At 36.6% G+C, this 15,491-nt stretch overlaps 1 protein-coding gene across 2 annotated transcripts in view; it reads left to right on the forward strand.

Moving 5' to 3' along the window:
• LRRK2 (leucine rich repeat kinase 2) overlaps nt 1–15,491 on the forward strand; it is a 139,254-nt gene that overhangs the window by 102,967 nt on the left and 20,796 nt on the right. For both annotated transcript variants that reach the window (XM_059935648.1, XM_059935647.1), the window contains exons 36-41: nt 739–885; nt 1,044–1,235; nt 1,895–2,041; nt 5,199–5,299; nt 8,108–8,298; nt 13,839–13,999. In XM_059935648.1, coding sequence (XP_059791631.1) covers nt 739–885; nt 1,044–1,235; nt 1,895–2,041; nt 5,199–5,299; nt 8,108–8,298; nt 13,839–13,999 — 939 coding nt within the window. The remainder of the gene's footprint in view (nt 1–738; nt 886–1,043; nt 1,236–1,894; nt 2,042–5,198; nt 5,300–8,107; nt 8,299–13,838; nt 14,000–15,491) is intronic.

Here is a 15,491-nt window from a genome sequence, read left to right on the forward strand (position 1 = left end):
CCACCCAACCTACACATACACACAAACATACACCCACACGCACGTGCGCGCAAAGGAAAACTAGGAATGGCCACCACTGCAGTCAGGGAGTTTTATTTAACAGTGTAACAGTTCCTGACCATTCAGACCATTCTGTGTAGGGACTATAACAGCTCTATTCTGCTGCACAATCCCTGAGGGGTTTACAAAAAAGGATAAAAATGGGTGTTTATAATGCTAGCTCTTCCTCCTGGAAGAAAGAGAGATCTTAGTGCTCCAAAGGGAAAATATAATTTTTTATGTGCTTAAAAATCAGCTTTATGGAGGTGGTACTGTATTCTGAAGTAAACCTTATGTTGCTTGCAGTTAATCGACATATAGAAAGTTACATCACATCAAAGTGTTGGTTTTAGCATGACCACCAACCTCTTTTTAAAAGTTATGGGACCTTATTTATGATTCTCTTTCTTCATCTGTTACACATACTAAACTACTTAACACCATGAACCTGAAATCTATCTTAGGTTGTATACTGGGCATTTTATTTATTTCATTCCAAAATTGAGGATAAAATATTTAATATTATATTTAATAGATATGGATGGGGACTCATATCATTAACGATTCCAGTACTTTCCTTCAAAACAAATATATCTCTCTTACTGTCATTTGTGGTGTGTGCAGTGACTTTTTCCCCTTTAATTTATGGAGCCGCTAATAATTAATGGCTATATGTGGGTTCATTTAAACTTCTTTCAGAACGAGCACTTCGCCCAAACAGAATGTATTGGCGACAAGGCATCTACTTGAATTGGTCTCCTGAAGCTTATTGCTTGGTAGGATCTGAAGTCTTAGATAATCACCCAGAGAGTTTCTTAAAAATTACAGTTCCTTCTTGTAGAAAAGGTAAGGAAATTAATTAAAAACTTTGAATTGTACCACTAAAGAAATCTAAACTTTTAAAAAAAACTTTATAGTTTTGTGACAGAATAAGGTTCTTTCCAGTTTTGTGACAGAATAAGGTTCAGCTAGGGTGTTGATGAAGTCTTCTTTGGATTATGTAGGCTGTATTCTTTTGGGCCAAGTTGTGGACCACATTGACTCTCTCATGGAAGAGTGGTTTCCAGGGTTACTGGAGATTGATATTTGTGGTGAAGGAGAAACTCTGTTGAAGAAGTGGGCATTATATAGTTTTAATGATGGTGAAGAACATCAGAAAATCTTACTTGACAACTTGATGAAGAAAGCAGAAGAAGGTATGTGTTGACACAACTTACAAATGTTTTTAAGTGATCCTTTCAATATTTGTGAAGTGATGTTTGAAATAAATGTAAAAATTATTCTTATCCATAAGGGATGAGTTAGAGGATACTACATTCAATTGTAGTGACAGTTCAGAAAAATATATTTATTAACCAGTAAGATCTTATACTCTAGATTCAGAAAAAATGTTGGTTTGAGAGTTTGAATACTGGCTATTGAGCAACATAACCTCATCTGTGAAATAAGAGTACTGACCAAAACTACATCATAGAATTGTTATGAGGATTAAAATAGATGATACATGGAAGTAACTTAGCAACGTTAACCATAGGCTAAATGCTCCAAGAATGTTGTAAAAGTAAAGAATATATAATTTCCTAGTCATGTATCAATAGTCTAAGGCAGTTCTGAATTCTACTTTCTAGTGAGTGAACCTAGGAATGAGTATTTAAAATTCCTAGTAGATAGGTATTAATTCAACTTTTAAAACTTTCTCAGAGTTTCTAGAGAAAAATAAGATTGGTAAGAAAACCTAAAAGAGTGATTAGAAATCATAGAAAGTATGTGATTATTTCTGTAAATCAAAAGGACAAACTTATGTACAACATTAAAAGTTTGTCTTTAAAAAAAAAATGTTTTATGTACTTCTCAGGAGACCTCCTAGTGAATCCAGATCAACCAAGGCTCACCATTCCAATATCTCAGATTGCTCCTGACTTGATTTTGGCTGACCTGCCTAGAAATATTATGTTGAATAATGATGAATTGGAATTTGAACAAGCTCCAGAGTTTCTTTTAGGTAACTATTTTTGTTGGTTTGAGAATAAAAATTAGGGTACAGCTTTTATTTATAATCTAGAAAATATTTACATATAATTATATTGTCATAGTTTTTAGTGTCTTCATATATTTTTTGTAATGTTTTTCCTTTGGGATAATATATTTTAAAGTAATATCATGTTGGGACTTCCCTGGCGGTCCAGTGGTTAAGTTTCTGCACTTCCACTGCAGGGGGAGCAGATTTGATTCCCTGGCCAGGGAACTAAGATCCTGCATGTGGCATGACACGGCTAAAAAAAAAACCCAAAACTTTTGTAGGCCGGGTTTGAATTGAGGATGGGACCACCATGGAAGCACACATATTTATGAAATATGTCCTTGCATTTGCTTTAATTGTCAGTGATAAGGAAGGCATTTAGGAAGTTTTCAACTGAGTAATGCAGCCATTTTTCAGTCGCAAAAAGAATAAGTAAAGGAAGAACACCTCTATGTAGTCATTGTAGCAATTTTGTTGCTAAGTATGACAATCATAAATTTTCATTAAAATATTCACAAAAAGCCAATTTGAGATTAAAAATTCAGAAGCATTAAATTGGTGATATACTCAAGTTCTAAACATTCCTGAGAGTGCTTGAGAGCTATGGAGAGTATTCAGTTGATTTAATGTAAAGTATTTGAAGACAATTCTGACTTTACTTTGTGGAGTATTTGTTGTTATGTGTGTATACATTTTATTTTAATTAAATTTCCACAGAGAGAATGACTAGACGATGTGTCAGGATAGTAATATTATTAACAAACAATGTCCAAAATTTGGGATATGACATGTAGAGGTAAATAAACTCCTTTGTACCTTTATTCTTTACATTGATTGGGAAATTGTGAATGATTTTAAATGCCTTTGCACTCTGGGAGTGAATATATTAGTAATCGTAGGCTAAGGCAAAATGCTGAATTGTTAACACTGAGTCTTAGATCTTAACCAACACCAAACTTGACTTGTGATTTGAAAGATACAGGCAAGTACCAGACATACTATTTTCTTTCTCTGAAAGAGTTTCAAGCCATCAGATACAGCTCCCCCAAATATACCCTTTTAGTGCACTAAGTTGTGTTTCAGATTAATGGACAAGTTCTGAGCAATGTTATGTAGAAATGTTCAAAAAGTTCATTTTTGAAGCACCTGTGTTTTTCCACCAGTTTTATTGAGGTGTAGTTGACATATAGCACTGTATAAGTTCAAGGTGTACAGCATAATGACTTGACTTACATGTATGGTGAAACGATTACCACAGTAGCTTTAGTTGACATCCATAATTGCATATATATAAAAAATAAAGGAAAAAGAAAAAAGTATTTTTCTTCTTGTGATGAGAACTCTCAGGATTTACTCTCTTAACCACTTCCGTACATAACCTATAGCAGTGTTAACTGTAGTTATCATGTTGTACACTACATCCCTAGTATTTATTTACCTTACAACTGGAAGTTTGTACCTTTTGACCACCTTCAAAAGCAACTGTGTTTTATATTCTTTAACTATGCAGATAGGAAAATGTTTATAAGAGTACTCCCCATTCTCTAGCCCCATTTCCCATAAACTCATAAATTCCATGTTTATTTATTGTACAAAAAGCAATCTAGATCAGGGTTTCTCAACCTCTGCACTGATGCAGTTTGGGACTGGATAATTCTTTGTTATGAGGGGTGTCCTGTGCATTGCAGTGTGTTTAGCAGCATCCTTGGCCGCTACCCACTAGATGTCAGTAGTATCTCCTCACACTCCATCTCAGATTTGACAATCAAAAATGTCTCCAAACACTGTCAAAGGTGGGGGCTGGAGATAGGGAGCAACGTCACCCTGGTTGAGAGCCACTGATCTAAACAAATCAGATAAATCCTTCTAAAAACATTTTACAGTCAGAAACACCCTGGTATCTTTATGCTGGGATGATCTGGGGGAGGTCATTCATCTCCCTCCGTTCGCATTTTCTTTGTCGGACAGGAGTGAATTTTAGGGCTTCAGTTAACCCTTTCCTTCCCAGATAACAGTTACTATTAAGCAGTGACTAATATGACACATATTAATAGATTTGTGAGTATTAGTAGACTTGTTTTTGTAAATACAGTTGACCCTTGAACACCACAGATTAGAACAGTATGGGTCCACTTATCTGCAATTTTTTTTTCAATAAATACAGTACCTGTATTTTTATCTTATAGATCTTTAACTAAATGTAGGGAAAAGTTTGTGTTCAATTAGAGATTATAATGTGTGAAATCAAAAGAACTAGGGTTTGAGTCCTGATTGTATCCAAACTGTTTCAGCTTCCTTTCCTCGGGTGGGACATTTTTCAGTTCTTTTGTTTTTGAGGCAGAGACAGCAGTGTGCAGATTTTCCACTGCACTCAGGGCTGCATTCCTAACCCCATGTTGTGTGTTGTGCAAGGGTCACCTGAATATTTTAAAATACACATATATGGGGTTTTGTTTGTCTATCTGAAGAGTTATGGGAGGGGGTACATTTCCTCTTTGAGGGACTATTTTTCCAGAGAGCCACAATAGAAGATACTTCAGTGGTATTATTTGTCAATTTTTTCACACCTTTGTGTCACAAGTACACAATAGCAGTCCTTAACCTTATTTTTGCTCTTAGTTACTTGAAGGGTACAACAGCCCATACTCCAATTTAATATGGCAGTGATTATGAAATAGGGAAGGGCTTTAAATAATTAGTAATCTCTACTACTCCCACCTGAAATTTTTTGTTTCCCTAGAGTGTATTTCTTTTCTCTGTTCATTAAATTTTTTCTTTGTTGTCAGTAGTTGTTCAGATTGAAGGGAATCAGAACAGGATATGTCTATTATTTAAGTCTCCATCTCTTCTTGTCTCCCTTCCCCCTCCACTTGCTTTCCTTCTCTTTTCCTTCTTCTATTTGCCCAATCCTATTTTGAATCCAATACTTAACTGTTACTATAGCCTTCGTTTCCCCCTGAAACTCCATCTTAGTTCATGGAGTAGAAGAAGGAAGAGAAAGCATTAAAGGAGACTTGATTCAGTGTAACTAGTGGGTCATATTTCTCTTTGAAGCAGATATAATTACAAAAGATACAATTTATTGAGTTTTTCTGCTTGCACAGATTAACCTAAGTGCTTTGTACTTTCTTTTCAAAAGGTGACGGCAGTTTTGGATCTGTTTATCGAGCAACTTATGAAGGAGAAGAAGTGGCTGTGAAGATTTTTAATAAACATACATCACTTAGACTGTTAAGACAAGTAAGAAATGCAACAATATTATTATGTTAAATCATACATTGTTAATCTCCTGGAACTCTTGTTTTGCATGCATTTGTAATTACCGTATTTTCCCCCAAAGTTTACTTGAGTTTAGTTATGAAATCCTACTTTTGTCCTTTCTTTATGGAGTGAAATAGGTTTCTCCTGTTGAAAAACAAAGACAGTATTCTGAGAATTCTTGTTCCAGGCTTTACAAGTACAGAAGAAAGGAGGGTACCTTTTTTGCATTTTTGTAATTTAAAGGAACCAAAATCCATACAACAGTAGTCTATTTAAAAACTTCTCTTGGCCTCAGTTAAGTCACATGTTCTTTTCTCAGCAAGCACCAATGTTCAGGGCAGTACTGTTGCTGATTGGCTTAGGCCTGTGTTACTGAACCAATCACTGTGATAATGAGCAAGGTATTATTTAAAATATCCCCACCTTTCCCTAAAGCTGAGATTGGGGTCAGTTCCCCTTATAGTTCATGGGCTGCTTGGCTGAGGGTTGGATACCTCAGCAAAAGTCAGTACTGTTAGGAAGAGTGAAAGTTGATTGAATGCATAACCAAGAGTGGTCACTCCAGTACCCTCTCTTGTTTTGAATACTGGTGGGGATTTATTTCTTTTTTCTGAGTCTTTCCTAACAGTAGGGATGAGTGAGAGAGACAGGGTGAGAGGACAGATAAATCCATGTGGATTCTGCAGTCTTACACCAGAACTCAACCATATTTTTGAATCTATTCATTCTTATTTTTTTCTTGATTTATTAAAAAAAAATTGTGCCTGAATCTGAATCTAAATAACTTATGTAAACAAAAAAAATACAGTTGCAATATATTAGTTACTCTGAATAATGAAAATAATTTCATGTCTGTGTAAAATATCCTGGAGTAATTTTGATTATTAGTACCAAAAATTACACTGTAGCTCTAGGAATAAGCTAATAAATATTTTGTATATAATATTTTGTAAGTCAATGAACCAAATCTGAGCACAATCTCTTTCTATCTGTAGGCAGTTTGTTGTATTAATTGATTTTTCAGTCTTGATCATTAGTCTTAAACATGTTTCAAATTTTATGTAATGTGCTCAGGGAACCTTGTTGGAAATCAGAACACTAGAAAGGTTTATGGGACTGATTAGTGTATGGGCAGCTAGGTGAACCAAGGAAATGGTAGAAGAAATAGAAACAATAGAGTGTGTGTAATATGCCTCTTTAAAAAAAAAGAAAAGGAAAGGAAAACACTTCAGTGTTCAGTGCTGCATTTTAAGGGTCATTCTACCTGTGGTCATGAATCGGGGCTGATGTGTTACACTCTTTTTCTTCCTTTCTCTTTGCAATCAGTGAGCTGTTTTTCTAGGATAGGAAATTTGGCTTAGGCTCCTGTCTGTGTTTATGAAAGAAAACAAAGCTAACTTGACTTGTTCTCATCAGTTTTAGCCAACTGAGCTAATCAGACATAGAAGAAAAAAAGATTTTTATCTACTAAGGAAGTATGATTGCAGTCTGAAGCTCGTGTTCTTGAAAAATCCCCTCTCAGGGCGTTGAGCCTTTATTCTTCAGCTTGCAGAATTCTTCACACATCAGTTTCCTGATAAATGCAGTTGGCACTGATACTCCTTATCTTTGAAGCTGGTTGTTAAGAAGCAGAGCTTTTGCAGAAATCGTAGTTAAAAACATGAATCAGTTTAATACCACATAAGCTATAAATTTCAACTAAATACAGTTTCAGAGTAGAGTGATATACAGAATAACGTGTATGGAATTCAAAACAACAGTATAATGAAAGAAGTTGTAAAGTCTCACATGATGTGGCCTAGGAATCAGATTGGAGACCTCTCTGTCCCAGCTAACTTCTTGGATTAGGGAGAGGTTGTTGCACCTGGTGATTGCTTTCTTTAGTAAGGGTGGTCCAAGGCAGGTCACTTTGAGGAAGTAAGAGTTTTGAGCTAAGATCTGAATGGCAAGAAACCTTTAGCTGTGTGAAGGGTGGAGGGATTTCTAGGCAGAGGGATCAGCAAGGACAAAGACTCTGTGGCTAGAAGGAAGGAGCTGGATGTGTGCGGTGCTGGGGATTTAATGAACACCAATGTGGCAGAAGGGTGGTGAATAAGGAAGAGAGAGAAAGGAGATGAGGTTTGAAAGATGGGCTAAGGCAGATCAGGTCAGGCCACGAAGGCTGTGTAAGTGCATGGGATCCTAATCTATTGGGTTGGCCAAAAATTTAGTTTGGGTTTTTCTGTAACATCTTACGGAAAAACCCAAACGAACTTTTTGGCTAACCCAATAAAAGTAACAGGAAGTCATTAGAGAGTTTTCAGGCAGGGGCAATGCCATATATTTCTTTAGGCTTAGACATTTCTCTCCAGAAAACTCTCTAGTCATTAAACCAGAGATAATAGGCAGGTTGTACCTCACATGCCTCAAAGTGCAGTTGATTGGTAGTGGCTGCTCAGGATGCTGGGCTGAGAAGGATTCTGTGGCTAAGGAGGATTCAGTAGGTAAGACTGACATGACCTACTAGTGTGCTACAATGTGTGTCCTGTCCTAGCATTAAACGTTCTGATAAAGCAGAGCAAACGGAAAAAGAGAACTTAAAATTTTATTTCAGAATATGGTTGCAAAACCAGTGGTTTAATTCTGAAAATGTGGAAAATATAAAAAAGCTCAAAGAAGAAATGGCAAGTTTGCTATAATCCAGTCACTCAGGGAAAACTGTGCTACAAGTGTTGATGGACTTAAGGAAGGAGACACTTGGGTAAAAGCTGATTGTCTATGACTCTGAAATGATTTTTGACTTTGCAGGAGCTGGTGGTGCTTTGCCACCTCCACCATCCCAGCTTAATATCTTTGCTGGCAGCTGGGGTTCGTCCTCGAATGTTGGTGATGGAGTTAGCCTCCAAGGGTTCCCTGGATCGCCTGCTTCAACAAGACAAAGCCAGTCTCACCAGAACGCTGCAACACAGGATCGCACTACATGTGGCTGATGGTCTGAGGTAATAGATTAGGTTGCTGTTTTCTATTCAGGGCATGATGAGTGTGAGCCCAAAATTACTCTCAGACTTTGAGAAGAACGCTTCCTTGTAACAATGTGTCCTGGTAATATTTCACAAACTATTTGGGTGTAAAACTACCATTTCGCTGATCAGATTTTATAATTTCATAAAATAAGAGTAGGAAAAGCATGCAGATCTCATAGCTAGCAGAAGTAGAGTTGGAACCCAGGGGTCCTTCTCCAGAGCCCATGATCTTAACCCTGTATTCACCTACCTTCCCTAAAAAAATATAGGTAAGGCTTCAAAGTATCAAGGAAAGTGTCAATTATCATGGATAATTCTAGTGAGGAAAGATGAGGCCATATTTCTGAAGGGGACTAGAGTGATTTGGGTTGGGTTGTCCTGTAAGACCATAGTGTGTCTCAGAGGTGCACCCAGCCCCGTGGCCGGATGGCATCTGGACAGAGCCTTGGAGAGTGGAAAGGCCATGGCCTTTGGAGACAGAGGGACTGTCCACACACTTGCTTTGATTTTATATCTCTGATTCTCTCTTTTTTGTAGTCTCTAAACTGTGCCTAATACTTAGTGAATAGTGTTTCGAGTTCTTCTGTAATAATTGAAGACATCCCAAGTTAAACTCTTGATTTCCCCCTTTTCCACTGCTCTCCATCTCCGGTCACCCAGTTGTGTCACCTTGGAATCATCCTTTAGTCCTTCCTTTCTCTCACATCCCACACCTCATCCTTCAGCAAATATCTTTAGCAAACATATCTCAGTGCAGCTCCTTCTCCTAACTTCTCTCCCTCCCAGCAGTGTCTAAGCTGCTGTCGTCTCTTCTCGCCCAGCTGGTCTCCCTGCTTTCACCTTTGCCCCCCATATAACCTGCTTTTCACACGGTAGCCAGAGTGATCGTTCTAACATGGAAGTTGGATCACATCTTTCTCCTGTTATCAACCCTCTCCTACCTCACTCTCTGGTCACTGTGCTCAGCCACTCGCCTCCCCGAGGCTTCTGGAATATGCCAGAGACTTTATATCAGCTATTCTCTTGGCCAGAATGTCGAACCTCCAGATATCCTCTTGGCTCACTTCTCATTTCATTCAGGTTTCTCCTCAGAGAGGGTGTCCCTGACTACCTTGTGTCTCTTTGGCACCTGTAGCACTTATCACTGCCGGGCATTCTTTATGTTTTTATTTTAAAAGTTTGTTTATTGTCTGTCTTTGCCACCAGAATCTAAGTGCCACGATAGCAAGGATTTTTCATCTTGTTCACCGTTGTATCCCAGCACCTAGAACGGTGCGTTCTCATTACACATGTTGCCACTGGGGAGAGAGGGAGGAAGGAAGGAAGACAGTGCCTGGTGCATGGTAGCCACAAAGTGGATGCAAATTTCCTTCTCTTCCTTTCCTTCTTAAATAGTGTCTATTCCTTTCGAGCAGTATCCAGAAATGTAAATGGAATGGATGGTAAGGAAAACAAACACTGATCACAAACAAATAAAACTAAACTATTGATATATACGATATAACTATTAATACTGTATAGGGAATATAATAGGAGAATAACATGAGTAGATTTCCTTTCCTGAAAGAGTCCGGAAGCTATTGAAAAACACAGATTATTATATGAAACAGGAATGCAAAGATTTGGATCTGGGTTGCTACATCTACTTTTGAACACCAGGGGGAACCTTGTACTAAATTAATCTAGATAAAGTACAACTATGTCTTATGTATTTCAAAAGCTGTATTGGTCATTTTCCTTGATTAAACCGACTCCAGGTCCTGGTTTTTCCCTAAATCTTCCACATAATTCCCAAAGTGCTTATTTATAAAATGAATAATTGATTTTTTAAAAATTCATCACTGGTTGAAAGACTTCATCTCTTAAATAACTTGGAGACCTTACTTAAAATAACAAATCCAGCAGTTTCTGATAAAGTAAATGAAATCTCATCATATTTTCCTGTCATTTGCCTGATTTGTTCTCAGCATAATGCCATGGGAGCTTTCTGGGTCTTGTGCTACAAGAGGCTAGTAGATTTCAGTAACAATCGATCTTCTCCCAGCACTAAGTATATTTAAAAATCTCAGCATTAGGGTTTGTCTTCCCAAATATATTTTAGCACAGAGCTATAACTATGGAGGTAGAAAGAGACAATAAAGTCGCACGCCTCTGCAGTCCCTTAAATGATGGAGCTGTTTAGAGTGACATACAAGAACTTTCTTCGTGTTACATATTTTCTCTTTTGCAGTCTTGCTTTCAGCTATTAGCTTACACCTCTAACTGTCTACTGCTTTGAGTTCTTTATTATAATTCTCAACTACCTTTGAAGATATGGTCACCTATATTTCCCATAAGCTTCTGTGTTTCAATATTTTCAAAATTGAATTTGCTTTCTCTTTTTCCTTCCACCATGAATCTGTTCTTTATCTTGTATCTCCCATTTGCCAACAAAAGTCTTTGTAGTCACATCCACAGCAACCCCCTCTCCCACAAAAGTACGTACTCATTTGTCTGCCAGGTCCTTGACTATTTTACATCACCTTTTTAATTGATTAATTTATTTTTATGCCACTACTGCTGACTTGGTCCGGTACCTCTGGGGAACTATCAGAACATTTCTGGTATTATATTCTTCTGAAATAAAAATCTAATTATGCTTGAAACTCCCTGGCATTCCAAGTTATCTGCAGAATACATCTAAACTCCTTGGCCATAGCATCAAAACTCTTTATCTATGCCTCTAGCCTGCCTCTCCAGCCTCCTCCCATTCCACTGCCCTCGTTCTAACCATGCTGAAGGGCTTGACTTCTCACTGACATCCATGTCTGTCTTTGTATTTTGTCATTCCTGTCTTTTCAAAAAATTGTCTGCCTAGAGAACTCATTTTCCTCTAGAATTTGCTCACATACCATCTCCACAATGATGTCTGACTGCACCATGAAGAGTTGGTTTGGCTAACACATGTTTCTTGAGTCTCCATGCAGGACTTTGTGCTGGCTGCTGAAGAGGGAAAGATAGAGATTATATTGCTCTTATCAAGGTTTAAAACTTATAGTCTAGTGGGAGAGTCTGCTTTGCTATCTGTACCTTTGTGCTTTTCTTCCTCTGGCTTCCCTAACATTTGGTACTCATCACATTTCTGCAACATTGTTTGAGCACCTGTCTCTCCTAGATTGTGGCCCCTCAAGAGCAGGGAGAGAAAGATGGCATTATATCCCCAGTGACTGTCCCTCATAGATGCCCAATATATATTTGTTAAATGAATGAAGGCATTCTATTTTTAGAGTAATTCTCTTTAGGATGAAATAAAGTTTACTTTAAGTTATAAGAGTTTCTTAGCAACATTGATGATAATCACGATTTCAAAATGACTAGTTGAGTTTAGACCAGTTTGTTTTAATAAAATATTTGACAATGCTCGCTGTCATGTAATACATAAATTATGGCTGAATTATTCTTAGTAAGACAAGATCTGTACTTGTTAATATTTCAAAAGCTCTTCTGCTATTCTATTAAAAGCTATTAAAACTGCACTTTTAAGATTAAATTCTATAACTGAACATTTTAACTAATCCAGATAATCTTTCCCTCCCACTGACATAATTTCAAATTAAGTTTAACTAATTTTTTTTAACCTTTGGAAAGTATTCCGAGAGAGTCTGTATTCTATAAATATTCTGAAAGAGGCATGCATTATGAAGGATTTGGATGCTATTCAATTATGTATGACTTGGCTTTAACTTTTTTGTTCTTAATCTCCCAGCTTTTCTCTTCAGCAGGGCAAAGTAGCTAATGGCTTTTCAATAAGCCCTTAGTAAATTTTTCTTTTAAGCCCATAACTTATTATTAAGATCAACTTTATTAGTACATCTATCTTACTTTTCAACCAAAAATATGTTTACGAAAGGAATAGGCCTAATGTCAAATGTCTTAACTACATCCTGGAAGAGAAAGAATCTTCTCGTGCATTAGTTGATGCAGTTAAATGATACATACACTCCCATTAATCAGTGGAAAGTTCAGGGTATTGCTGCCACTCTGCTCCTAATCCCCCTAGCAGTGATTGGTATTAGGTAATGGAGTAAATATTTATTGATATAATGTGAACCTAAACCAAAAGCCACAAACAATGGATTTAAATTTACCTCTATTAAGTTCTATGAAAAATTCTTTTTTCAAGGTAGGACATAATGTAGTTGTGAGATCATTGCGGAGCTATGGCAAATTTAATGTCACGGGGCAGGGTAAACAGAGTGGGGGAAATCTGAATTTTGCGAGTGTGTAAGGAACGGTAATAGAGTTACTTTAGTAGTTGGGGCAAAGTAGTAGCTCTTTGGCCATGTTTCCAGAATGGACAAGACCTGGTTGAGATGAAAACTTTTTATTTTTTATATTAACTAGTTTTTATTCTTCACCTACAATGAGCGTCCAGCTCTAGTTGCTGATGGTTGAATGGATCCGTTTCTAAAAGGAAAGACTTTAAAATCCCCCATATCACCTTTCCCAAGACAATGTTTTACTCATTCCAACTCTCAGTCTAAAATGTTCTTTGATAATTTATAACAGAATTGGGTTTTAAAGTAAATTACATCTTCAAACGGTACAGTATTGATAGCTAGAAAAGTCTTTTATTTTGATTTATTACTATTGAAAAAGTAGAAAATATTTTCCAAAAAATTAGGAAATAGTTTAGTCAGAAAAAAATAAATATCAAAGGAGAGATGGAATAGAGAGAATTTTAAAAGCTAAGAAAAACTTCTCTGTGGTTTTAAGAAAATTAAAACTTAAATAAATGGGAGTTATAACAAAATACTATCAATTCTTATTTAACATATTTACATTTTAAACTAATTAAAATCGTCACATGGTATTGAGGGAATTCAGAATTCCTTTTAAGTAGTTATTAAAGTATACAAAATATAAGTCTTCAAAAATTGTTACTTTGCTTAAAGTGGTTGTGCCTTAAAGTTTAAATCACTTATCAGGATTGACATGTCTTTTTGTTTGTTTGTTTTAAAAGCATAAGCTTGCTCTGTAATATTGGACTTGTAGGTTTTGATTTCCTTCTGCAATATCTCTTAAGTTTGAAGGTGAAACAGCACAGAATTTTTGATGCTTTGCATAATAAACATATATATTTTTAAAAATAATGACAAAGGGCTTCCCTGGTGATGCAGTGGTTGAGAATCCGCCTGCCAATGCAGGGGACACGGGTTCGAGCGCTGGTCTGGGAATATCCCATATGCCGCGGAGCAACTGGGCCCGTGAACCACAACTACTGAGCCTGCTCATCTGGAGCCTGTGCTCCGCAATAAGAGAGGCCGCGATAGTGAGAGGCCCGCGCACCGCGATGAAGAGTGGCCCCTGCTAGCCGCAACTAGAGAAAGCCCTCGCACAGAAACGAAGACCCAACACAACCAAAAATAAATAAATAAATAAATAAGTTTATTAAAAAAAACAAAAAAAACAAAAAAAGACAAATTTATTATGGTGTAATCACATTTTAATAAGGTTTCCTGTGCATTTCACGGCAGATACCTCCACTCAGCCATGATTATATACCGTGACTTGAAGCCCCACAACGTGTTGCTTTTCACCCTGTATCCCAATGCCGCCATCATTGCCAAGATTGCGGACTATGGGATTGCTCAGTACTGCTGTAGAATGGGGATAAAAACGTCAGAGGGCACACCAGGTGGGTGACAAGGTTTGTGTGATAATTCCCTCTTCAGAATGGATAACCACTGACTTCAGTTGTGAGTTCAGGAGAATCAAGAGGACACTGTAGCCTATCACACTGTGAACAGATATTTGTTGTGACCAGTACGTGAATAATTGTGACCAGTACATTTGTGATTTTGATCATTATATCCTGTAGGGCAAAAAAATTAACTGATGTAATTTTCCAGGGTAAAAATCAAATTAAAAAAATAGAGTATGTTTTATGTCAAATTATATTTTTAAAAGTTGGACTACTTAAAAATGTTTAAATACTCCAGAGGTGGTGAAAAGGAACCTCAAAGTTTTAATCTAGCTACTGTTAACACTTACCTAAAAATGAGGCAAACCAAATTCAGGTTCGCAAACCCTTTTTTGTAACTCTGAAACCCAAATAACTTTGAAAATCCAAAGTTTTTTTTTATGACTGATTCGGTGGCAAAATCTGACCTGATCAAATTGATCCTTGTTAGGATCTTTATTTCTCATATTCACTGTGAATGTGTGTATGTTTCACAGCAGAAATATAAACATGTTTGTTTGAGTACAGGGTGCTGGCTCTGATCCCACTGAAGTTTTATGTAATTTGTTATATGCATTATTACTAACTTTCTTAAACATGAAAAAGTATAAATTCCTAAATACTTCTAGCTCCAAGAGTTTCAGATAGGGACTTTGGGACTGGAGTTCTTAGTTGCACTGTTCTTGATACAAGCATACTTTCTTATTCTTTTTTAAAAAAATTTTTAATTAAAAAATTTTTTAAATTTTAATTTTATTGGAGTATAGTTGATTTACAGTGTTGTGTTTCAGGTGTACAACCAAGTGATTCAGTTTTACATATACATATATTCATTCTTTTTTAGATTCTTTTCTCATATAGTTTATCACAGAATATTGAGTAGAGTTCCCTCTGCTATACAGTAGGTCCTTGTTGGTTATCTTTCTTATATATAGTAGTGTGTGTATGTTCATCCCAAGCTCCTGATTTATCCCTCCCCACCACTTTCACCTTTGGTAACCATAAGTTTGTTTTTGATATCTCTAAGTTTGTAAATAAGTTCATTTGTATCATTTTTAAAAAAATTAGATTCCACATATGAGTGATATCATCTGAGATTTGTCTTTATCTGTCTGACTTACTTCACTTAGTATGATAATCTCTAGGTCCACCCGTGTTGCTGCAAATGGCATTATTTCATTTTTTTATGGCTGAGTAATAGTCCATTGTATATACGTACCACATCTTCTTTATCCATTCCTCTGTCGATGGACATTTAGGTTGATTCCATGTCTTGGCTATTGTAAACAGTGTTGCAATGAACATTGGGGTGCACGTATCTTTTCAGATTATGGTTTTCTCAGGGTATATGCCCAGTAGTGAGATTGCTGGGTCATATGGTAGTTCTGTCTTGTGTTCCTGGTGTCCAGAGTTTCATCCATGTTGTCTAGTTATTTCATTGTTTTAT

This window comes from Balaenoptera ricei, chromosome 10, assembly GCF_028023285.1.
Source record: "Balaenoptera ricei isolate mBalRic1 chromosome 10, mBalRic1.hap2, whole genome shotgun sequence".
Lineage (NCBI taxonomy): Eukaryota > Metazoa > Chordata > Mammalia > Artiodactyla > Balaenopteridae > Balaenoptera > Balaenoptera ricei.